The 25,263-nt window shown below is 36.6% G+C and overlaps 1 protein-coding gene across 2 annotated transcripts in view; it reads left to right on the forward strand.

The window, feature by feature from the left end:
- Positions 1-20,365, forward strand: part of FGFR1OP2 (FGFR1 oncogene partner 2) — a 28,758-nt gene extending 8,393 nt beyond the window's left edge. Inside the window, exons 2-7 of one of the 2 annotated variants that reach the window (XM_007967994.3) lie at positions 7,589-7,737; positions 9,980-10,097; positions 11,368-11,510; positions 14,248-14,361; positions 17,052-17,165; positions 18,333-20,365. In XM_007967994.3, the coding sequence (XP_007966185.1) occupies positions 7,603-7,737; positions 9,980-10,097; positions 11,368-11,510; positions 14,248-14,361; positions 17,052-17,165; positions 18,333-18,470 (762 nt within the window). In that variant the 5' untranslated portion in view covers positions 7,589-7,602 and the 3' untranslated portion in view covers positions 18,471-20,365. The remainder of the gene's footprint in view (positions 1-7,588; positions 7,738-9,979; positions 10,098-11,367; positions 11,511-14,247; positions 14,362-17,051; positions 17,166-18,332) is intronic. The other variant, XM_007967995.3, reaches the window with a different exon arrangement.
- Positions 20,366-25,263: the final 4,898 nt, after the last annotated feature.

Genomic DNA, 25,263 nt, shown 5'->3' on the forward strand with positions numbered 1-25,263 from the left:
CAGCCTCCCAAAATGCTGGGATTATATGGGCGTGGGCCACTGCGCCTGGCCTTGTCTGATATTATATAGCCGCTCTAGCTCTTTTCTTAAATATAACGCCTCTATGAGATATAATTCACATACCATACTATTCACCTATTTAAAGTATACACTTTTAGGGTTTTCAGTGTATTCAGAGTTGTGTAACCATCACAACAAAATCGATTTTAGAACATTTTTCCCACACAAAAAGAAACCATATGTTCATTAACAGTCACTTCCCATTCCTCCTACCTTTTCCTACTCCCCCAGTCCTAAACATCCACTAATCTACTTTCAGCCTCTGTAGATTTGCCTCTTTTGGACACTACATAAATGGCATCATACATTGTCTTTGTGACTGACTTCTTTCACTTAGCATAATTTTTTCAGTTTTCATCCATGTTGTAGCCTGTTTCAGGACATTATTCCCCCCTACTTTTTTTTTTTTTTTTTGCCAAATATTCCACTGTATGAACACATCGTATTTATTCATTTATCAGTTGAATAATGCTGTGAACATTCACATGCAGTTTTTTGCATTGACATACTTTCATTTTCTTGGTGTGTACCTAGGAGTGGAATTGTTGGATCACATGTTTAACCTTTTGAGTAACTGTCAGACTTTTCCAGAGTGGCTATACCATTTCACATTCTTTATATCCTAGCCAATACTTCTCTTTTCTATTATAGCCATCTTAGTAGGTATATCTCATTGTGGTTTTGAATTGCATTTCAGTGATGGCTAGTTATGTTGAGCGTGTTTTCATGTTGTTAGCCCTCTGGTTTTCTTTTGACTAGTATTTGTATAATATATCCTATTTTCCATCCTTTTAACTTTTTTTTTTGGAGACAAGGTCTCACTCTGTCACCCAGGCAGGAATGCAGTGGCACAGCCAGGGTTGACTGCACCCTCACTGTTCCAAGTAGCTGAGACTACAGGCATGTGCCACCAAACTCAGCTAATTTTTAAATTTTTTGTAGAGACAGCGTTTTGCCATGTTGCCCAGGCTGGTCATGAATTCCTGGGCTCAGGCGATCCTCCGATCTCAGCCTCTCAAAGTGCTGGGATTACAGGTGTGAGCCACTACGGCCAGCCTGTCCTTTTACTTTTAACCTACCCGTATCATGTTTAAAGTGAATTTCATATAAATAATGCATAGTTGGGTCCTGTTTTAAAATTCTGATCATCTATCTTAATCCATGTGTTGAGGACATTTATATTTAGTGAAATTATTAACATGTTTGGATTTAGTTCTGCCATCTTACCATTTGTTTTCTTTTTGTTCCTTTGATATTCCTTTGTTTTGCCGTTTCTCTGTCTTTTGGGTTATTGAACACTTTTTAATTCATTTCAATTAACCTATTGTAGTTTTGACTATTATCTCTGTACAGTTATTTTAGGGATTTCTTAGGAATTACAATATATGTAAATTTTTAAGTCTACATAAAATTGTTATTTTTACAACTTCAAGTGAAATGTAGAAATCTGATCACTATAAAAGCCTTTTTAGCCTCCTCCCTTTTTGTTGTAGTTATATATTTCCCTGCATAAATTAAAAATCTCGTTAGATAAATATTATAATTCTTGTTTTTAAACATTAGACGTTTAAAAGAACTAAGAGGAAAATATTTACCCAGATATTTATAATTTCCGTTGATCTCCCTTTGTTCCTGATGGTTCTAAGTTTCCTTCTGACAACGCTTTGCTTCTAACTGAAGATTATTCTTTATAAGTCTACTGGAAATAAATTCTTCTTTCTCTTCAGCTGAGAATGATTTTTATTTTACCTTCATATATGAAACATTTTTGCTGGATATAGAGTTTTGGGTTGATAGGTCTGTTATTTCAGCATTTTGAAAATGTTGTTCTACTTTTTTCTGGTCTTCATTTCTGATGGGAAACCTACAGTTACTCAAATTGTTCTGTATGAGTAACGTATCATTTTTCTGTGGCTGCTTTCCAGATTTTTTTCTTTGTCTTTAGTTTTCAGAAATGTGATGACAATGTGTCTGGACTAAGATCTTGTTGGAAACTCCTGCTGGGGTTTCCTGAGGACTGGGAATGATGAAGACAAGGTTTCTTAGAAAGAAGCAAAGTGTTATATCATCGAAATGTATAAGTTTCAACTATTGCAGTTAAATATGTTTTTATATTATTGGATGACAAGTTAGAATGCCCTTGGGAAAATACACAAAATATAGTATTTCAGTGATTGTGAATATTGTGTCTTTTCAATAGGGGACTCTTCTAAGGGATTCATAACATAAACATACTAGTATATTTAACAATATTGCCCGGCATGGTGGCATGCACCTATAGTCTCAGCTGCTCAGGGGACTGAAGTGGAGAGTCTTTGGAGTCCAGGAGTTCCAACCTGGGTGACAGCAAGACCTCATCTCTAAAAATAATTAAAATTTAAAAAATAATAATAAATATTTCTAAACGATAGAGGCAACTCTATAAAATCTTAGAGATGTTCAGAAAGTTGTTTAGGAATGGTTTTAGTCCTTAATTCACCATTACAGTTTTTCTTTTTTTATTTTGAGACGGAGTTTCATTCTTGTTGCCCAGGCTGGAGTGCAATGGCGTGATCTCAGCTCATTGCAACCTCCACCTCCCAGGTACAAGCGATTCTCCTTTCTCAGCCTCCCAAGTAGCTCGGATTACAGGCTTGTGCCACCACACCCTGCTAATATTTTTGTATTTAGTACAGACGGGGTTTCATCATGTTAGTCAGGCTGGTCGCAAACTCCTGACCTCAGGCGATCCACCCACCTCGGTCTCCCAAAGTGCTGGGATTACAGGCGTGCACCACCACACCTGGCCTACAGTTTTTCCAGATTAAATTTATTTACAAGTGAAGCATGAATTGACCAATATCCTATGCTATGCAAGGTAAGTTTTCCCATCTGTGTTTAATATTGTGGCCATTTTTTTCTACTTAAATGAAATGTTTCATAGAGTAGTATCTATTTGAGGTTTTGTTTTGTTTGAGATGGAGTTTTGCACTTGTTGCCCAGGCTAGTGCAATGGCGCGATCTCGGCTCACTGCAACCTCCGCCTCCCGGGTTCAAGAGATTCTTCTATCTCAGCTTCCTGAGTAGCTGGGATTACAGGCGCATGCCACCACACCAGCTAATTTTTGTATTTTTAGTAGAGATGGGGTTTCATCATATTGGTCAGGCTGGTCTCGAACTCCTGACCTCAGGTGATCCACCTGCCTCAGCCTGCCAAAGTGCTGGGATTACAGGAGTGAGCCACCACGCCTGACCCTGTTTGAGGTGTTATGTGGTACTATCAAGTAGCCATTCTGGTTGTGACAATTTTTATCTTCATGGATCTTACAACTTGATGGTCATATGGTTCTTTTGAAACTTGACAGGCCAAATTTTGTGTATCTGTCATGGAATCTTTGAACTTCTTCATGGATTTATTTTACAGTTTCATATGAGGCCTTTGCATAACGATGTTTAGTCAAAGCATCCCGCTTATAGTAATGAACTTTAAGGTATTTCTGTGGTATCTACAATATTGTTTCTACCTTTATGATAGCAGTTATGTTAGGCAGCTACCATCAAGCCATCAAGTAGTTAATGTATTCATTGTTTTTTTTAAAGGATATTGGAGGAACCTCTTTTCTTTGCAGCGTTTCAGAGAAGTGAATTATTCTAAAAGCGTATCAGCTATTCGTGTATATATTTACTTTTAGTAAGTTGCTCTATCTTAGTGGACTACAGTTAAGTCACTTGATCAGTCTAGCTTCTGGTAAGAAATTGAATTTTACCACAGTAACTGATGTACCTGTTGCATATCAAGCCTGATATTGCTGATTTTTGTTTTTAAGATAAAACCCATTAACAAACAGTAAAGTCAGGATTTGGTACTAGAAAATTCAAAAGTTTTGTTTTGGACTTGAATACTTCTTGAGTTATGGAATCACAATCATGAGATTTTCCTTGCAGTAGGTAAAGGTTGTTGAATTAACAACACTGTTACCAGTGGATGGTAATGTGAAAAAGAGAGAGTAACAATATTTCATAATTACTCAAGTGACAGAAATTTTGGGTGGTTTCCTTTAGCAACAGGGATTTACTATGCATGGTAACATGAGGTTTAAAGACCTAGTATAACCTCTGAAGATGCTTTGATTAATTCAGTTGAAGTTTATAATTACTCTGAGGCAGGGAAGCTAAACCGTAGCTACTGAATTAAGGTATACGATTTCTTTCTTTCTTTTTTTTTTTGTTGTTTTTTTGTTTTTTGTTTTTTGAGACGGCTCCTCACTCTGTGGCCCAGGCTGGAATGCAGTGGTACTATGGCTCACTGCAACTTCCACCTCCCAGGTTTAAGCGATTCTCCTGCCTCAGCCTCCCAAATAGCTGGGATTACAGGCGCTCCCCACCAAGCCTGGCTAATTTTTGTATGTATGTATTTATTTATTTATCTATTGAGACAGAGTCTCTGTTGCCCAAGCTGTAGTGCAGTGGTGCAATTTTGGCGCATCGCAACCTCCCACCTTCTGCCTCCCAGGTTGAAGCGATTCTCTTGCCTCAGCCTCCGGAGTAGCTGGGATTATAGGCGTGTGCCCCCACACCCAGGTGATTTTTGTATTTTTAGTAGAGACAGTGTTTCACCATGTTGGCCAGGCTGGTCTCGAACTCCTGACTTCAAGTGATCTGCCCTCCTCGACCTCCCAAAGTGCTGAGTGAGCCACTGCACCCAGCCTAAGGTACACAATATAATAGGCAGGTGGGGTTTTTGATGTCATGTTGTTAATGCTCCCAGAACACAGTGTACTATTTTTGTACTCAAAAAGATCTATGATTATGTAGGAAGACTGTCTAGACTGAGGGCTGTCTAGCTATCTGATCATATATAGGACCTTACTGCATTTTTTTTGGAAACAGATCCTATGTATTGCATTTGTAGATGTTACGCTTTAGTGAATAAAGAAGGGTTCTTCTTGTGGTCCCAGCAATATCATTTACAGATTAGGACCGTTAGAGAGTTCTATTAAACCAAGAGAGTTATATTAAACCAAGATAAACTTTATTTTCTCTCAAATCTTTTATAATTTGTTGTAGAATTTCAGATTTGTCTTTTATTATTTTCACCATCTGTTAGAACCTATTATTTTTACTATAAAACCTTTTTTTTTTTGGTTATTTCATTTTTCTTATTACAAGTCAGCGCCCATCCTGTGTTTTTGTGTTTTGTTTTTTTTTAATTTTGCTTTACAGACAGCTTTAAAAGCTTACTAAGAAGGATCTGATGTTCTATAGTAATGGGATTAATGGAGTTGTAGTGATGTCCATTTAACCCATTTATGTTAACTTTCTTAACAAGTAAGAAAGTTGTCTATCTACAATTTTAGATAATTCCCTTTGGAAATTTAGAGGAAGTACAGGGTATTGTTGGGCGCTAATGGCTCTCTCAGAGCAGCATCTTTGGATAGATTTTGGGTAGTTGTCCTTTTGGGTATTAGCCAGTATCAGACAATATTGGTTCCTGTAATGGCCCTTTTACTTGTCATATTTTCAAGTATCCTTATCTAAACCTCCTGAATCTTACAAGACAAATCTTGTGGTTGTTTTCTCTAGAGAGCCAGGAGTTACATTAATTTCCAGCTTGTTTACTTCTTAAAGCTCCATGGAAATGTCTGGTCATATATTGGACATTTTCTAAATTGGCAATTTAAATAACAGGAGAAAGTCTTCTGAAATTGCCTAATATGTTTTATGAAATATTTTATACTGTTGAGTTATTTAAATCTTCTCTTTTCTACTTGTTGCTTTGTGTGTGTGTGGGTGTGTGTGTGGGTGTGTATTGGAGGGGATAATCATTAATTGAACTAGTACAGATCTGTAGTCCAGGGCAGTGTTACATAACAGAGTCCTGAATTCTGTGGCAAATCGCTGTTTTACTAAAGTTAATGAAAATCTTTGTTTATAACCCTTCACTTGGATCTGCACCAAAGTTTTAATTTAACTTCTGTAGACCAGGCTTCTGGCCTGGTAATTTAGTGTGATTTTATTTTTTGAGAAAACTCTGAAGAAAGGGTGGCTTGCATTGAAAGTTAGGTAAAACTTAATAGAAAGAAAAGATTTCGGCCGGGCGCGGTGGCTCAAGCCTGTAATCCCAGCACTTTGGGAGGCCGAGACGGGCGGATCACGAGGTCAGGAGATCGAGACCATCCTGGTTAATACGGTGAAACCCTGTCTCTACTAAAAAGTACAAAAAACTAGCCGGGCGAGGTGGCGGGCGCCTGTAGTCCCAGCTACTTGGGAGGCTGAGGGAGGAGAATGGCGTGAACCTGGGAGGCGGAGCTTGCAGTGAGCTGAGATCTGGCCACTGCACTCAAGCCTGGGCGATAGAACGAGACTCCGTCTCAAAAAAAAAAAAAAAAAAAAGAAAAGATTTCGGCCGGGCATGGTGGCTCACGCCTGTAATCCCAGCACTTTGAGGGGGCCAAGGTGGGCAGATCATGAGGTCAGGAGATTGAGACCATCTGGCTAACATGGTGAAACCCCGTCTCTACTAAAAATTAAAAAAAAAATTAGCTAGGTGTGGTGGTGGGTGCCTGTAGTCCCAGCTACTTGGGAGGCTGAGGCAGGAGAATGGCATGAACCTGGGAGGCAGAGCTTGCAGTGAGCTGAGATCATGCCATTGCACTCCAGCCTGGTCAACAGAGCGAGACTCCCTTTCAAATTGAAAAAAAGAAAGATAAAAGATTTCAAGGAGGGTAACTTTCAGAAGAAACTTAAGTTTTGGAAAGAGACTGTTTAAAATTATTAAAATTTTGTTTGAGGTTTCTGCTTACCAGTTGAAGAAGCTGACAGTTGACTGTTTCATGTTTTGTCTCATAATTTTTTCAGCTACTCTTAAACATATTACTTACTGATTTTGACATATTGGAAGTTTCCTATAATTAACCAGTTTTGTCCTAAGTCAAAACTCTTTTTTTGCAATTTACTAAGGAAGATGCAAGCGTTAGAATTATAATGCAACTTTATGTAAGAAGCAAAAGTTCTTCCAAGAGGAGGTTGAGACTTTGATGTAGCATGACACATTGAGGCCACTTTGGCTGGTCAGCAGTGTTTGTGAACAGTGTCTCAAGTCCCCTGACCAAGCAGAGGTTAGGAGGCATTCTTACAGTCAGAGATCTGATGGTCATTGACCCCAGAATACAGAACAACGAACCAAATGATCTTTCTCAAAAGTGACAAGATAGGGAATGCCCTCATAAAGGGCAAATTTCTATATAACGTTATATTCACTGAACATGTACTTTTTTCCCCACTGTAAGTTCTGAGTGTTTTAAATACACTCTAGTTCCATCTGTAAATCTTTTAACTGTTTTTTAATTCTTTTGTAGCAGTGTAAATTTACTTTCAAGTTTGTACCATCCTAACAGAAGCAAAACCACAGTGTTCTTAGGTGTTTTTTCCTCCCTGGACAATGAACAATACTGTAACAAATGTGTCTTAAGAAGCATATCTGTGTTGACCTGAAACTAAAATAAAGAGATATGTTGACTTTGAGTCTTGATTTTAATTTTAATTATAGATATATCTTTAGAAATGAGTTGCACAATTGAGAAGGCACTTGCTGATGCTAAAGCTCTTGTTGAAAGATTAAGAGATCATGACGATGCCGCAGAATCTCTGATTGAGCAAACCACAGCTCTCAACAAGCGAGTAGAAGCCATGAAACAGGTTTGATTTTTCTTGTTCATTCCATTTATCAAAAGCAGTCATTGACATTTATGTATTGCTGGCTAATTAGTATCTAATTTTTTCAACATTCTCTAAAATTTTAAAGTAGCTTGACCTGTGTATTTCAGATTTACTTTAATTTTGTCGTGTTCAGGTGACATACATGGACATAAATTTCTAAACCCTAGATTTGATCACTTATTTTGCTGACAAAGTTGCGCATTTGAGTTTCGAAAATAAATGGATTTGTTAGATCTAGAAACATTTGGCAAAGACCAGATAATACTTTTTACTAATGTTGGTACACATTTTGTTCTGTCTTGTATAATGTGGAAATGTTCATATTTTTCTTTATAAAAGTACTTAAGGTGATGCTGTTTAACAACAAAATAGCTTTTGAAAATGATGCAAGGTAATATGTGATTTACACTCTGTGCAGTTACTATACCTATACTTGCTGCCTTATTTTTCATTCAATGCTACCAATTAAAGAATACATAAAAAGGGCTTTCTTCTTGCTATTTTTACTGTTGTGTAACAGAATATTCCCATGGGCCACGGAGTTTAGACACTATTTTAACCTTCTTCTGGTAAAAATTTTCAAGTCATTTAAAAAAATTATAAAATTTTTGACATTATGATGGAAATCAGAGGGGGAGAATGTATATTCACAGCTAACTCTCCTCATCTGTTTTGTAAAAGGAAGCAATTCTGGGATAGTATTTTTAACAAAGCTACTGAGAATAGTGGAGCAAGTTTAGTTATTTGGTTTTACAACTGTGTTGCCCTAAACAGATTACCTGCATCCCTAACCAACTGTCCAGCTAGACTCAGGCACTTCAGTGAACATATATCTGGTATTGAGTTGTTAAAAAGGGAGTTTCACATCTGAAGTTAAGAACCAGGAGTGTTATAATGAATATATTACTAAGTGTCTCGTGAGAATGCCTTGAAAATAAATTAGTGCAATTGTAAAATAAGATTCTCATTTTCTTAATGGAAAGTCTTTCTGCATTTCTTTTGTACATGTGCTATTATTATTATTAAGATATTCACATACCATAAAATTTACTTTTTTGAAGGGTACAGTTCATTGGATTTTAGTACACATTTGCAGGTTCTACAGTATAACCACTATCTGATTCCAGAACATTTTCATCACCACAAAACCTTACATCCATCAGTGGTCTCTCTCTAGTTTCCCCTTTCCTCAGTCTCTGGCAACCACTAATATTTCTGTCTGTATGGATTTGCCTATTCTGGACATTTTATATGAATGAAATGATAAAATATGCAGCTTTTTGTGATTGGCTTCTTAACATAATGTTTTTAAGGTTCATCTATGTTGTAGCATGTTATCCGTACTTCATTCCTGTTTATTACCAAATAATATTGCATTGTAAGGATACAGCACATTGTGCTTATCCATTCATCAGCTGATAGGCATTTGGATTATTTTACTTTTCTGGCTGGTAAGAATATATGCTACTATGAATATTTGTGTACATGTTTCTGTGTGGACATATGTTTTCAGTTTTCTTGGGTATATATGTAGAAGTAGAACGGATGGGTCACGTAATAACTCTGTTAAATTTTTTGAGGATCTGGCATGTTGCTTCCCAAAGCAGCTACACCAAGCTTGTCCGACTTGTAACTTGCTGGCTGCATATGGTCCAGGATGGCTTTGAATGCAGCCCAATACAAATTTGCAAACTTTCTTAAAACATTATGAGATTTTTTTTTTAAAAAAAAAGGTCATCAGCTATCGTTAGTGTTAGTGTATTTTATGTGCGGCCTGACAGTTCTTTCAGTGTGCCCAGGGAAGCCAAAAGATTGGACACCCCTGAGCTACATCATTTTACATTCCATCAACAATGTATGGAAGGTTGCAATTTCTTCACATTCTCTCCAACAATTGTTATTGTCTTTTTCATTATAATCATCCTAGTGGGATATATTGAATTGCATTCTCCTAATGACTAGTTATTTTAATTAAACATCTTGTCATGTGCTTATTGACCATTTGTATGTCTTCTTTAGATAAATGTTTATTCAGATCCTTTGCCACTTTTAAAAATGGGGTTATTTTCATTTTGTTGAGTTGTAAGAGTTCTTTATACATTCTGGATACTAAGCTCTTATCAGATATTTGTTTATATGTATATTTCAGATATATTTGTATTTATATATCAGATATATATATTTGCAGATATTTTCATCCTGCATGTTTTTTCCCCATTAGTATCAGGAAGAAATTCAAGAACTTAATGAAGTCGCAAGACATCGGCCACGGTCCACATTAGTTATGGGAATCCAGCAAGAAAATAGACAAATCAGAGAATTGCAACAAGAAAACAAAGGCAAGATACGTTACTTTTTGACATTAATCCTGTTTCTAGTCTGTATTCCTGAATCATATTTATTGCTCTTTATCCTGTCCCACATTTGAACGTCTGCCTTGCTTGACATCCTCTTAGATTCTCATCCACAGTAATCCAGTTAGCACTGCTGTTGTTAGCTATGAAATAACTCAGCTTCATTCTCTGCAGTCTCACTGCATTGGCCCCCAGATTAGATGCTCAGTCTCTTGCCTGAAATGTCCAAACTTATCTCCCTGATTACGGTCTCTCTTCCCCCTTCCAATCCAGTCTGTCTTCAATATGACCATCAGATTGATATTTCAAAAATCAATCTGATTGTGTAATTCTTTTTTTTTTTTTTTTTTTGAAATGGAGTCTTGCTCTTTCACCCAGGCTGGAGTGCCGTGGTGCTAGCTCAGCTCACTGCAAGCTCCGCCTCCTGGGGTCATGCCATTCTCCTGCCTCAGCCTCCCAAGTAGCTGGTACAACAGGCGCCTGCCACCACGCCCGGCTAATTTTTTGTATTTTTAGTAGAGACGGGGTTTTACCGTGTTAGCCAGGATGGTCTCAATCTCCTGACCTTGTTATCCGCCCTCCTCGACCTCCCGAAGTGCTGGGATTACAGGTGTGAGCCACTGCGCCTGGCCCTGATCATATAATTCTTTTGCCTAAGAACTTTCATTGTATATGTATTACCTTTTACAGGGACCCTAAAAATCAATTCCCAGCCTTTTTTTTTTTTAATCTTATTCCCACAGCTTTCTTCACCGTGAACTCTTTGCTCTTGCCAACACAAATCACTTCCTAAACACATCATCTGTTTTCATGCCTCCCTGCTTAGAAGGTCCATTCCTTCACTTTTCAACTGAGGGAACTCACACTGTACTTTTACAAAGCTTCCACCAATTTTTTCCCACAGATATCTCTTAAATCTATTTGACTGACACTCCACTCTGCACCAACCACATGCTTGTTTTCTCTGCTAGACTCTTGAGGTCTGTGGCCCTTTGGTATTAATATAGAGAGAGCCTGGGCTGGTATTTAATTGCTGTTTAGTACATCTTTGTTTAAATGATTCTCAAAAAATAAGGTTAAAATGCTCATTCAAAAATCTAATAAGGGACTTCATTTGGTGTCTCTTATTGTTATATGGCTAGATTTTTGTGCATTGTGTTTTCTTTTTAAAATGTCCTATTCATAAGTTGCTTAGTGGAAAATTTTATGTACTTTTAACTCAAGTTGGAATAAAGTACAATATTATTCTTGATAGAATTGCGTACATCTCTGGAAGAACATCAGTCGGCCTTGGAACTTATAATGAGCAAGTATCGAGAACAAATGTTCAGATTGCTAATGGCTAGCAAAAAAGATGATCCAGGTATAATAATGAAGTTAAAAGAGCAGCACTCCAAGGTAATCCATTCTATAAATGTGACCTGAAATGGAAAAGAGAGACGATTGATTATCCTGTGTTCAGATTTTTTTTGTAAAAAATCACAGGTATCTAGTAATGGCATTTTAACATGATGTTGAATGTTTCATCTTTTTAATTGCCATTTTCTCCTTTTTCTTATTTTTCCATTTCTTGCTTGTTATATATCATTTTCTGTTTGATTTATAACTCTCACTGTTTCTTAGAAACTTTAATTTGTACATTGAAAAATAAATTTTATTTTGGATATAAAGGTAAGTCTGTTCTATTCAACATTATTTTTGTAGGGCTATATGCTTTTAAGAAATACTTCTTAAAAGGCTGGGCATGGTGGCTCGCGCCTATAATCCCAGCACTTTGGGAGGCCAAGGTAGGAGGATCGCTTGAGGCCAGAAGTTCAAGACCAGCCTGGGCAACATAGTGCAACTCCATCTCTTCAAAAAGTAAAAATACTAGCTGGGTGTGGTAGCACATGCCTGCAGTCCTAGCTTCTCAGGAGGCTGAGGTGGATAGACCACTTCAGCTCAGGAGTTTGAGGTTACAGTGAGCTGTGGTCATGCCAACTCCCATCTAGACACCGAGTGAGACCCTGTCTCTTAAAAAACATAATTTTTAAATAATTTTTTTTGTTAATAAATTTGTGTATTGACTTCTCTTGCATAAGCAAAAAATACTGAAAACTTTTTTTTAAAACCTGAAAGCAGTTTAATGTAGATTTGTTTTTCTTAGGACTATTTTCTGAATAAGGCTAATTCATCCAGACTATAAATCATCTTGTTTATTATAATGGAAAAAACATGGGGTTGAGGAGAAGAACCAACATATTAAAATTTTGCTCCCTTGCCCCAGTATTATATACCAATTGACATCATTTTTTAGACACAAAGCTGAAGTAGTTAGAAATTAGTGTTTTACCTGCTTTTCATCCCTTTGTCATCCCTGTGTCTATTCCCTTTGGTATGTCCCCATATTTTATGGCATATTTTATGGCAACTGCTATGAAGACAAGTAGAATAATCCTTTCTCACTTATATTTATTTTAAACTGAGTTTTAGCTGCTGATATGAAATAAAAATATTAAACTAGATTATGGAAACTAAGCTGTTATCTGTATTAGATAATGATGATCTGACTATTATTATCAATATTATTTAAGAAATAGTGATTATGAGCCTTCTTTTCCCCATTTGTTACAGCAGAAATAGGAAAGGACGTCTTTTTATATTTCTCTATTATTGAAACACATTTTAGATTCTTTAAACTATTTCTTCCATTTTGGTGCTTGTAGGTGTTTTTCACTTATTAGTAATTAATTCTATTAGAATTAAATACCTATCAAATAGCTCTTTATATGCCTTTATATATTAGAAAACCTAATGATAGGTACCTCTTATGTCAACCAGTAAAATAATAAATTAAAAATCTGTGTTTAATTAAAAAACAAAGCTTTCTAATTATGCTATTCATCTCCTAATCAAATGGCAATCCGTTGATGTTTAAGTGGTGATCTTTTGAATACAAAATGTAACTATTGTTAATGAGACCGTTCTAAAATCATTTAAATTTAAAGGTATAATAATAACTATAATAACTAAGACTTTTTTAAAGGCACTAAGAGGAGTTGACTTAGTATTATTAGTAAAATAAATGTAATCTTGAGAATTTCTAAAAGGTTTGTATGTTTTATAACCTAAAAATAAAATGTTAAGGATCTCAAGGGAAGAATACCATCTCATCTATGTAGCAACTCTGACAGAAGCAAATGTTTTCTAAAATGCATTAGATTTTACTATTCACCAGAGCTGGTTTATTAATTAGTAAGGTTAAACATTTCCTAAGATAGCTGTAAGCCATCCTTTTTTATTATGTAGACTGAATTCTTCATCTAAGTTCAGATGATCCTTGCCTCCCATAAAATGACTATTCAGTTACTTGTTATTAATTCTCACTAATACATATTAATGTTTGTGATTTTGATTTTTCCCAAAAAGGAGACACTTTGACTTAATTAAACAAACATTAATACTTGCACTGGATTAGTTATGGGTAATAATAAGATGAATGTACAAGCTTGCAGTATAGTGGGAGATGCAGACACAAACATAACAACCTGTATAAGGGAGGGTTTGATGAATCCCAAAGTAGAGATATGAATTGTTACTGGAATGCTAGAGGGAGCAATATTAACTGTCATAAGGAAAATCTGGAACGGTGTCAAGGAAGGGAAGAAAATCTGTCTCAGTCCAGCCTTGAATTAATTATGGGCAGGTAGGTAAACAAGCAGAAGTGAATGGGCAGAGAAACTTGTATATAATAAAAGCACAAAAAGTATGGTATTCTAGGATGTGTTTAGGTACTAGTGCTCTGATATGCCTAAACACAAAAGTAATTTTACAACACATTTAGGGCTAAGAAACAGAGTTACAGATAACAGCATTTTGGATTGGAGTAAGAGATCCTTTCGAGACTGTTGTAATTACAGAACTTTGCCCTTACCTAGAAGTTTTTGAGCACATACTTAAAAAATCGGTAGAAAGTTTGAGAGCTCATTTTTACCCGAATAATGATTTTCATGTTATTTTTGAACAGATGCCTTTTTGGAAATCTTAAAAAAGCAAACATTTCAAACAGTTGGCTAACACGCATGAACTAACACTCATTCAGTTTTTAAATTACGGATGATATCCGTATTAACATTATAATGACTCTATACTACAGATTGACATGGTACATCGTAACAAGTCCGAAGGATTCTTCCTTGATGCATCTCGACACATCCTTGAAGCACCTCAACATGGACTGGAGAGAAGGCACTTGGAAGCAAATCAGAATGTACACTAAATAAAAAGTCAACTTTTGGGGTGTGGATGGAAGGGGGGGTCCATTTCAAAAGTTCTTTTACGTTGAATTTCCCTCCCAGATTAGATCAGCAAATAAATGAGATGCGTTAAAAGAATGTTGTGTCTTTAATAGCCATGCTGTTCAGTGTAGAAACTTTAAATCTCTCATTAATTTTCTGTGTGTTATGTACAGCCTGTTAGATATTTGCAGGTTTTATAGGTTATTCAGTCTAACTCTTTATTTATTTGCTCTTGTTAGCTGTTGCTGTAAAACAGTCATTTCCTTTCTGGACATCAAAGATGTTTTCTTGGCATTAGTTTTAACCTGATTTCATAAAAATTTTGGTCAAAGTATTAAATGTTTTAATTCAGATTGTGGATAGTTTGTAGTCCTTTGATTTTGCAAATGAAATTAAAATGCCTTTGTTTAGATGTTAGGATTAAGTATAGTAGTGCTCTCTCCATTGTGTCTCGACTTTTTTTAACTCACTTGTGGGAGGTCTTTATTGAATAAAGGAGGAATAAACCTAGACAGGGAGTTAGAAACGAAAGACATTTCAAGACAGTTCAAGGGTTATGTTGGTGATACTTCTTGTCTTCCAGACAGTTTTGAAAGCACAGATCTTGCCTCTTGTGCTTGTTATAAAGTCTGTGATACTTCTCTGAAGATTTTATAGTTAACAAGTGAATCATTACCCTGGCCTATAAAAATGCTGTCCTATTTGAAGTATTGGGTTTTTTCTCATGATGAGCTTTGTTAGACTTGGTACTGAAACAATCAGTAGTTTTTTTCCTTCTGTTTTAAAGGCAAGGAAATACTTGCTTCAGCCAGGCTTGGTGGCTCATGCCTGTAATTGGGAGACTGAGGTGGGTGGATCACCTGATGTCACGAATTGGAGACCAGCCTGGCCAACATGGTGAAACTAAAAATACAAAAAGTTAGCTGGGCGTGGTAGCGGGTTCCTGTAATCCCAGCTGCTCAGGAGGCTGAGGCAAGAGAATTGCTCGAACCTGGGAGGGGGAGGTTGCAGTGAGCCGAGGTCTGGCCATTGCACTCCAGCCTGGACAACAAGAGCAAGACTATCTCATAAAAAAAGGGAAAGAAATACTTGTTTTCTGTGTAGTTTTAACTTAGGTCAGTGCCATAGGACTGACCAAATCGTAAGTTGAGGATGCTGTTGGTATTCAAAATTTTTACTCATTACCCTTACTCAGTTTGCTGCTGCAATGATCTGTACTTACCTGCTTTTACATATTCCTTGACAATGGGAGGAATTTTAATGATTAACATGCAGAATATGACATATTTTTCTTCATATCAGTCTTCCTACCATAATCTAATTCAAAACTATCCAGTAGAACTTTCTGAAATGATGGGAATGTTTTTTCTCTGTGCTGTCCAGTGTGGAAGCCAGTAGCCACTGTTGAGCACTTGCAATGTCACTAATGCAATTGAGGGACTGAATTGTTAATTTTTAAAAGTGTATTGATTTTAATTAAGTTTAAATAACATTGTTTTGGACAGCACAGATTAGCCTTTTCTAGTACCTTCTTGCTGAGTACTAGCAGTGTTTAGGTTTCCCCATTAGAAGGGCCTACATTTTTGTTGGTTAAGAGGTTATTAAATGTGGTTTGCTAAAGATACTACTATTGTCATTTCTTCCAGCTTATTAGTTCCGTGGGTTTCTTGGAGTACTGTAAAATCCTTTTTACAAAAAATATATATACAATTACTGAAGAGACAATGTTTATTTGGGGAGTTATTTACTTTTATATTTAAGTCTTGGGCTTAATATGATAAAATATCTCTCAATTGCCAGTGAATAATGGTCTATAGAAGCTGTTCATTGAGAAAATGATTATTCTCAAGTTTCTGTTGATTTTAAACCTTTTTTTTGTCTGTCTCTTTCACTAGACTGTAAGCTTCTTCAGATCAGGGAACATGTCTTAACAGTCTTTGTATTCCTGTTGTTTAGCATAGTGCTGGCACATCATAGGTGTGCAAAATAAGAAAATGAGATTGGAAGAATTTATGCTACTTGCTGCGCCTAACAAATGTGGATGTCTGTATTATAGTGATACTATATTTTCAACAGTTGGCAAAGAAGGCCATTTAATATTTTAACACTGAAAAGCAGAATTGTGCTCATTTTATTCAGTATTTATCATATACCATACACTAAATAGAAGGCAGATGTAAAGATGCAGTTCCTGCTGTCAGAGAGGATTATGACCTAGAAAAGGTTACAGATTGGATTGAGATAAATTTATAGGCCTGAACAAATACAGAAAAGATTTCTAAATCATTGACGACTTCAGCGAGGAAAAGAGATTGAATGCGTCGGCAATTTTTATCTTTCACATTACTTTGAACAATAGTGTATGTAAGTGCAAAAAAAAGACAAAGTTGATCATTGTGGTGAGAGGAATGTAAAATATGAATATTTTTCTTGCTGCTAGGTTTAGTTTTATTGTGCTGCTTATTCTTAATTCTAGTCCTGACAAATCTGATTTCAAAAGCCCATCTGTGGTCAACCAACTTCATTGTTAATATTTGTTTTATTCATATTAAGTGACAATGTAAGAATATTCATGTTAAGTGGTACTGCAGATTTTATAAAAAGGAGAGGATCCAAAAATAAAGTATTTTGCTGATTTCCAACTCCCATCCCTCTCTTTCAGGAACTGCAAGCACATGTTGACCAGATAACTGAAATGGCAGCAGTAATGAGGAAAGCCATTGAAATTGACGAGCAACAGGGTTGCAAGGAACAAGAACGAATATTTCAACTTGAAGTAAGTTTTACATTGCAAATGTAGATGAAAACTGTGCATGCAAAGATTTATGCCAGAAAATATATCCCATTTTTAAATACATATTTACTTTTCTTGGGTACTGGTAATGGTCTCCTGGATGCTGTTTATGTGGGCATATTATGCAAGACCATTTATATGGTGATGCAAGAATCTAGGATTATTAGTAATTTACAATATATCAGTAATGTAGAAAATTGATGTTTGATCCTATATTGCTTATCTTATGAAGTGAATGTACTTCTTCAATTGAGTAATTTTTAAAATTTTGTTTATTCTATTTGAGATCATAGTGATATAGGGAAATTTTTTTTAATCCACAAATATTTAGGGCATTCTTACTTTTTCTGGGGATTCTAAAAACCTTTGTCTCATCTGTCCTTTATTTTGTGATAGTGAAAGTACCAGTCTCTGAATAACTGAAATCAGTACAATAGACTTTTATGCTTTAAGAGCTTCATTTTGAAATCATGGTGGGGAATCTGTTTTAGAGTACTAAAATTTAGAAAGTGAGACTGAATTTAGAAAGTGAGTACTAAAATTTAGAAAGACAGTGATAGAGAATAAATTATGAAAGGTTATTGTTAAATGTCTACAAATTTTTTTACAGTAACCAAAAGGAGGCCGGAAAGTAAAGTTATTTACCAGTGCCAGATTTGGTCACTTACTTTCCTTCTTGAAAAATATCATCAGCTACCCTTACTCTGCTGCTCTCAGATACCAGTGAGATAAACTTGTCCTGCATTCTGTGCTATCATGGAAAGTAATAAAAATACCAAAAAGTACTGAGAGATTCTAGCCTATTCACTGGCTTTATAAGTTTAAATAAAAATAAATCTAGATGTTACTGTCTTCATCTCTAATGTGATTGTAAAATAAGGCAATTTCTGAGCTTCTGTTTACAATTGTAGCTGCTTAATTAGAAGGCTTTGCAGTGGTGGAAGATGTTGAACACGATTCCTAGCTACATAAGTGTTCTTTAGATTCAAGTTGCCAACTGCATATATCATTGAGTAGATTAATGCCAATTACAGAACTTGCTTATTTGTTATACTTTCATATGTTTAGTTTTTCCTAACATATGTTTGTGCTGTTGTAGCTACCTCGTAGATGGTGACTGCATTTTTGTTTTTGCTTGCCTTCTTATAGCAAGAAAACAAAGGCTTGAGAGAGATCCTTCAAATAACTCGAGAATCATTTTTGAACCTAAGGAAAGACGATGCATCGGAAAGTACTTCTTTGTCAGCATTAGTGACCAACAGTGACTTGAGTCTGAGGAAGAGCTGAAGAGCTTCTGAGTCTGTGAGCTTCTTACGTGACTCCAAATGGTCAAATAAGTGAATGAATGAATGAATGGACAGAAAATTCAATCCTTTATTTTTTTCTCTGTAAATAACTGTACAGTGCACTGGCTATGAGATAGCAACAAAAAATGCATAGTTAATGGTCATAGACTTTATTCCAAAACATAATTGGAAAATAGAAACTGAGCCATTGCTAGTTGGTAGAGAAATGAAAGGTTTTCACAGTGACTACTGAATATACCAAGAGCTTTTGGCAGTACTGCTGGCTTTCTGGGTGATTAATTAGGTAAACTTGAATATTCCCAATAAATGTTTGAGAATTCATAAAATTATACCAATTTAAAAATATAAATTTTTGCCCCTGTTTTGTGAACGGAAGATTTGTATCCTAAATTTCATCCTCCTTATTCGGCGTCAAAGTTAATAAAAAGTTTATGTACCATGAGACTTCTAGTGATTGCCTACTTTCACATTTATTTAAATTTTTGTGAAAGAAAATTTAGTTTTAAAGGCTATAGGAATGTGTTGTATGTACCTTAAACAGATAATTTAATTTTAGCAATTTACCATAACTGATACTTAGCTAACAATTGTCCATAACTTAGTTTAAGTGTAAGAAATATCATTTCAGGAATGAAAAAGAAGGAATACTACTTTCTAAGAAAGAAGATCGTATAATAGATATATTTAGTAGGTTAAACTACTTTAAAAGGATAAGTTTTGGTTCAAAGTTGATAAAGAAGATGAGATTTGTTTTTCTCTTCTCTGGCTGATTTTTAAGGATATTATGTAGTTCATTTAGTCAACAGACTCGAAATGTTTGATATAGCAAGGTAGATATGGTAATTTCAAAGTGAATTGGGAATTCCTCTGGCTCATATAACCCTTTTTTTTTCTTTAAGTATTCTTGAGATACAAAAAAAAAGGTAAATTAAGATTTCAAAAAAAAAATTCCGGATCTGTTTTTAAGCTCCATCTGGTCCTCATAACCTGTAACTTTTTTCTTAAAACCTTTCAGCTGAAAGTGGGGTAGAGGTGGAGTAATTTGTGGATTTGTTTCTGTTGTTTTTTAAAATGTCAAATATGTAAATTTTAAAAAAACCACCAGATGCAGAAATGTGCTTTGACATCAGTTGAAACCTAAATTTTCTTATGTTGTGATTGTATTAAAAAGGGATAAGAGTGTCAAACATGATTAAATATATTGTACTTATTTATATTGAATACATATTAAGACAAAATTATACTTTGAGTATATAATTTGTTAAATATTACTTTATATGGTAATTGTATGTATAATTTCGTATATTGGTAAAATTCAAAACTACACTTTAGAATTTTTTTATCTTAAGTTTGGGGTGAGTGGGGTCGATGAGACTGATTGAATAGAAAAGGGCTAATGGCCCAAACATGACATAGATTTCTTTTTTCAGTCAGAGGCCTTATTTGATATTTTATAAATAAATGACAAGTTTTTATTTTGAAACTTTTTTATTGTTTTTGGGAAAGTATCCCTTAATTTAATGACACATTCATTCAGATACTTTTTATCCCTGGTAATAAAGAAACGAAATAAGCTACACAATTGAGATTAAGTCTGAGGCAGTTCATTGAGGCAGCTCTGCTATAAAAGATTGCTTGATAAATAATTATTTTTGTAAACAAGTTGGATTAACTTACTGGTCTTTTTGCTTGGATATGAATTTAAGGTCTTCATGTTTAAAGACATTTACTTTGTTATTTAGTGACACTTTTCCATCTTTTCTTTTTGGTTATTGTTAAACAGAACCTTAAGTTTATGTTTGAGGTATGTACTGTACAGGAACCTATTTTATTATTAAAGATGAGTGATTAAAATTGGTATGGTCCCCAATTTAATTTGAAAAGTGCTTACATTTATTCTTATATATGGTTTAATTTTAAGGTCTTTTGTCTCTTCTTACTACAAAACAGCGACCTCTATCTGTATGCCTTAGGAATTAGCAGCTTCTTAGTGTGGGATCCTGCAGAATTTCTTACGATCTGTAGTAGGTTGAGTCATGTCCCCTAGAAGGTCAAGTCTGAGTCCTAACCTGATACACCTGGGAAGGTGACCATATTTGGAAATAGTCTTTACAGATGTCATTAGGGGATCTTATGATATAATTACCCTGGATTTAGGGTGGGCTCCAAACCCAGTGACTGAAAGAAATCAGGCACATTCCTCAGCCCCGGGCTCAACACAAACAGGCCCAGTAGAAGCACATCCCACCATATATCTCTCAACTTCCTGAGCCCAGTACAAACACATCCCACCATATATCTCTCAACACAAACAGGCCCAGTACAAACACATATATCTCTCAATTTCCTGAGCCCAGTACAAACACCACCTGGAAAATCTCCGATAAGGACACGGCCGTTTGAAAGCGCGGGAACCAATAGAAAAACTACTAAATGTATAACTTAAAATGTAAACCAACTGTAATGCTGTAACCAAAAGAATTCCTTTGTTCCTCTGTAACTTTACTATCCCATCTACCTCGGGCTATAAAAGGCAAGCACTCGCATTGTTCGGGGCCCTCTTGTATGCTGTGGAATGGAGGGACCAAGTTCGAACTTGCAGTAAAAGATCCTTGCCGCTTGGCTTTGACTCTGGACTCTGGTGGTCTTCTTTGGGGAACAAACGGTCTGGGCATTACATGACTAGTGTCCTTATAATAAGAGAGAAGGAAATATGAAACACAGACATAGCTGCATGAGGACAGAGGCAGTGAATTACGCAGGGACTGCTAGTCACCACCAGAAGCTGCAAAGAGGCATGGAATGGGTTCTTCACGGCCTCCAGAAAGGACCAAGCCTGTTTGATTTCAGACTTCTGGCCTCCAGAACTGTGAGGTGTAGAGGACTATGTGCTCACAAACAGGGTGTTCCCGATAAGTCCTGCTCTCGCAAACGGAGCAGGGCCGTTCCCCATAAGTCCTGCTCTGGCAAACGAAGCAGGGCGTTCCCAATAAGTCCTGCTCTTGCAAATGAAGCAGGGCGTTGGGGGCCTGTTTATATGTAAACATCTTGAAAATCCAGAAAGTCAGGGAAAGGTCAGAAAAACAACAATGTGTCTTGTGACTTGGCAACATTCCACAAACGACTGTATAAAATAAAGCAGAGCGCGCCATTCGAGGCGGCCGCCATGTTTGTCTTGTCTTGTGTTGTCTTGTGTGTTGATTCCTTTGTTTAGGAAACACGCGGACCCCAACAGTGAGGAAATAAATTTCTTTTGTTTTCATTCACCCAGCCTGTGGTAATTTGTTACAGTAACCCTAGGAAACTTAAGACATCATTTATTTACCATTTATCAACTATATTTTTTATTTTATGTAAGAAAGAACAGCTCTTAAAAACCAATTATTTATAACCGCACAGATAATTTCTGCTGTAATTTTATATTCTTCAATATCAAGGTGACTTCTAAGATTTTATAGAAATAAATTGCTTCCCTGTAATCCCAGCACTTTGGGATGCCGAGAGGGGTGGATCACTTGAGGTCCGGAGTGATCTCGAAGACCAGCCTAGCCAACATGGTAAACCCTGTCTCTACTAAAAATACAAAAAGTTAGCTGGGGGTGGTGGTGGGTGCCTGTAATCTCAGCTACTAGGGAGGTTGAGGCAGGAGAATCGCTTGAACCTGGAAAGCACAGGTTGCAGTGAGCTGAGACTGTGCCATTGCACTCCAGCCTGGGCAATAATAGTGAAACTCCATCTCAAAAAAAAAAGAAATTGCTTCAATGAAAAATGGAAGATCATAGATCCGTAACTTAATCTTGGTGGTCACTACCTGTTTTCATTGTCAGAGTGAAATAGAACACTTTTTAGTAAAATACTGATGAAGATAATTTCTAATTGGAATTTGAGGAGACATTTTCCTTTTACCTCACTGGCTGCTCCTCAGTCTCCTTTGTTTCTTCTCTCTGACCTCTTAATGTTGGAACCTAGTTTTTAGATTCCTTCCTGGGCAGGGGTCGCCGCGAGAGACCACTTGACACGGAAGTCACAGCGGAGAGATTTATTGCTAGTGCGCTAGGGTCCTATGTCCAAAGTTGGCCACAGGACCCCGAATGCTTGTTACAGACAGTTTATAAAGGCAAAAACCACAAAAATTCACAAAGCTTGAGGCGCAAGATGATTGGAGCAGGTTATGGCCTGAGCAAGGTGTCTTACTCTGATTGGTTGGTTTGAACCTGGTTTGAACCCACGTGGGGTATTTCCTGGACTTGTTCTTCTGTTTGAGTTCCAGGAATTTGGGTGGGTGTTTTAGATAGCCACATGGACATCGGGCGGGTGCTTTAGATGGCCACCTGGTCATTGGGTGGGTGCTTTTAGATAGCCACCTGGTGTGGCTTTTTTAAGTTTCTAAGTTTCTAAGTCTCTAAGTTTCTAAGTCTATAAGTTTCTAAGTTTCTAAGTCTAAAAGTCTAAAGGTTTCTAAGTTTGTAAATCTATTTTCATTAACATTAGAGAGCCATTTCGCTCAGTCCTTATACCTATTCTGTGCAGTATCTCTACTCACTTTGGTGATCTCCCCCAGTCTCATGATTAAATACCACCTCTATGCTTAATGGCTGCTAAATTCGGTTCCAGCATAGACCTCTCATCCCGGATTCATGCAGCTGTGACTGTCAAAGAGACATTTTAAGCTTAAGATGTCTAAAGCCAAACTCCAGATCTCCCAGAACCTCTCCACACTCTTTCCCATCCTGCTTGATGACAACTCCATCCTTTGAGTTGCTAAGGCCAAAAACCTAGGAGGCAACTTTGACTCTACTTTCTCCTATCATGCATCCTATTCATCAGCAAATCCTGTTGTTGGCTCTTCCTTCCAAATATATCAGAATCCAACCATTTCTCTCCTCCACTGCTACCCCTGGTCAAAGCTACATTATGGTAGTGTTAAGGTATACAAATTGGAGTCAACCTAAATATCCTACAGTAGGGGAATAGTTAAGTATCAGTATCCACTCAATACCGTTGATTACACTCTGGCTTGAAGATGCTAGCAACAGGAAGAAAAAAGTACCTAAATTTGCATTAAAAAGCTTAACATAAATTACACATATAATTACAAATATGTAAAAATCAGATGCATACAGGGAAATGTCCTGAAACAAATAGCATCAGTATTCTTCCAGCTAATTGTATGGTTTAGCCAGTCAGTTTCTGATGCCTATAAATCAAGCATTTTGTAGCTACCATTATGGAGTTGTAATTTATTCATCAATTCCCCCAATTGATGGCTATTTAGTTTGCAAAGTTTAACACAAAATAATGCTGCAGTAAACATCCATATACATACCTTTATTGTAATTTCTAGCGTGCAAATTCCCAGAAGTTTGTTAGGTCGTTTTATTTTTTAAATGAAAAAAATAAATGTACACTTAAAAATCTAGCACAGTAAAAAATTTGCAATTCAGAGTAAACCTCTTCCTACAGCCTCTGTCTTCCCAGAGGTCATAAGTTTCTTGTGAATCAGAAAACTTGTTAACCAAAAAAAGTGACTGAGGCCAGTGTCTTTGATAAATCAGGTTTATTGAGCCAAAGTTTAAAGACATGCCAGGGAAAAAATGCAAGTCACATGAGCATCTGTGACCTGAGCTTTCTAAAGAGGGTTTTGGAAACTCATTATTTACGGGAGAGAGTGAGGAGGGAAAAGGGAGAGGGGTTAGGCAGTGAGGCAAATGATTACCTACTTGTGAGGCTCTGATTAATGCTCAGTAAATCTGTTTCATATAAGATAAGGTAAACTGAAAAAAGGTAGTAAAGACTCACTTATCCATCTGTCTCAGGGTAGGCAGAAGAGTGGTTGATCTTGTCTCATCCTTATTCTGTACGTGGGAAGATAACCTTGTTATCAGCATTGTCAGTGTGAGATTTAACAAAACTTGGTTTTAAGAGTTAAACTTAGGTTGCAGACCCAAGGTTACAATTGGTGTGTGTTGGTTTTATAGCTCTCCACAATGAGAAGGGGAGGCCTTGAGGCTTCTGTTAATACTCCCCCTCCTACACGGGACATACTTGGTTTTGGGTACTCCTACTCAACCTCCAAGTTTCAGCTGGAATGTCACTTCCTCAAGGACTCCTTCCCTGGCATCCCACTTTCTACCCTTACCCCATTATACATTTTCATTGCATATTATACATCTTGTGTAACTGTTTTAGTATCTGTCTCACTTCACTCCAGTCCCAGACAGCAAAGACCATGCCTGTGTGTTCCATCTCCTAGTGCCTAAGGCATTGCCTGGCATACAGGAACTCAACAAATATTTAATGAGTGAATGTGAGATATAAGTCAAAGCCTCACTATCATATATATATAATTTTTATGGAATTTTTTGAGACATGTCTTGCTTTGTCACCCAGGCTGGAGTGCAACAGTGCAATCTTGGCTCACTGCAGCCTCCACCCTCTGGGTTCAAGTGATTCTTCCACCTCAGCCTCCCAAGTAGCTGACAGGTGTGTGCCATCATGCCTGGCTCATTTATATATATATTTAGTAGAGATGGGGTTTCACCATGTTGGCCAGGCTGGTCTGGAACTTCTGACAATCTGCCTGCCTCGGCCTCTCAAAGTGCTGGGATTACAGGTGTGAGCCACCACACCACTCCTGTATAACAATTTTTTAAAAAATCTTAAGCTTGATCCAGACCTACCAGCCTCTCCAGTGTAATGATTACATGGTAGTCCCTGGGTAAGTCCAGAGTTCCCACTAACTTAAGCCCCTCTTTGTGTCAATTTCATAAAGA

The sequence above is a fragment of the Chlorocebus sabaeus genome, chromosome 11, assembly GCF_047675955.1.
Source record: "Chlorocebus sabaeus isolate Y175 chromosome 11, mChlSab1.0.hap1, whole genome shotgun sequence".
Taxonomy (NCBI): Eukaryota; Metazoa; Chordata; class Mammalia; order Primates; family Cercopithecidae; genus Chlorocebus; species Chlorocebus sabaeus.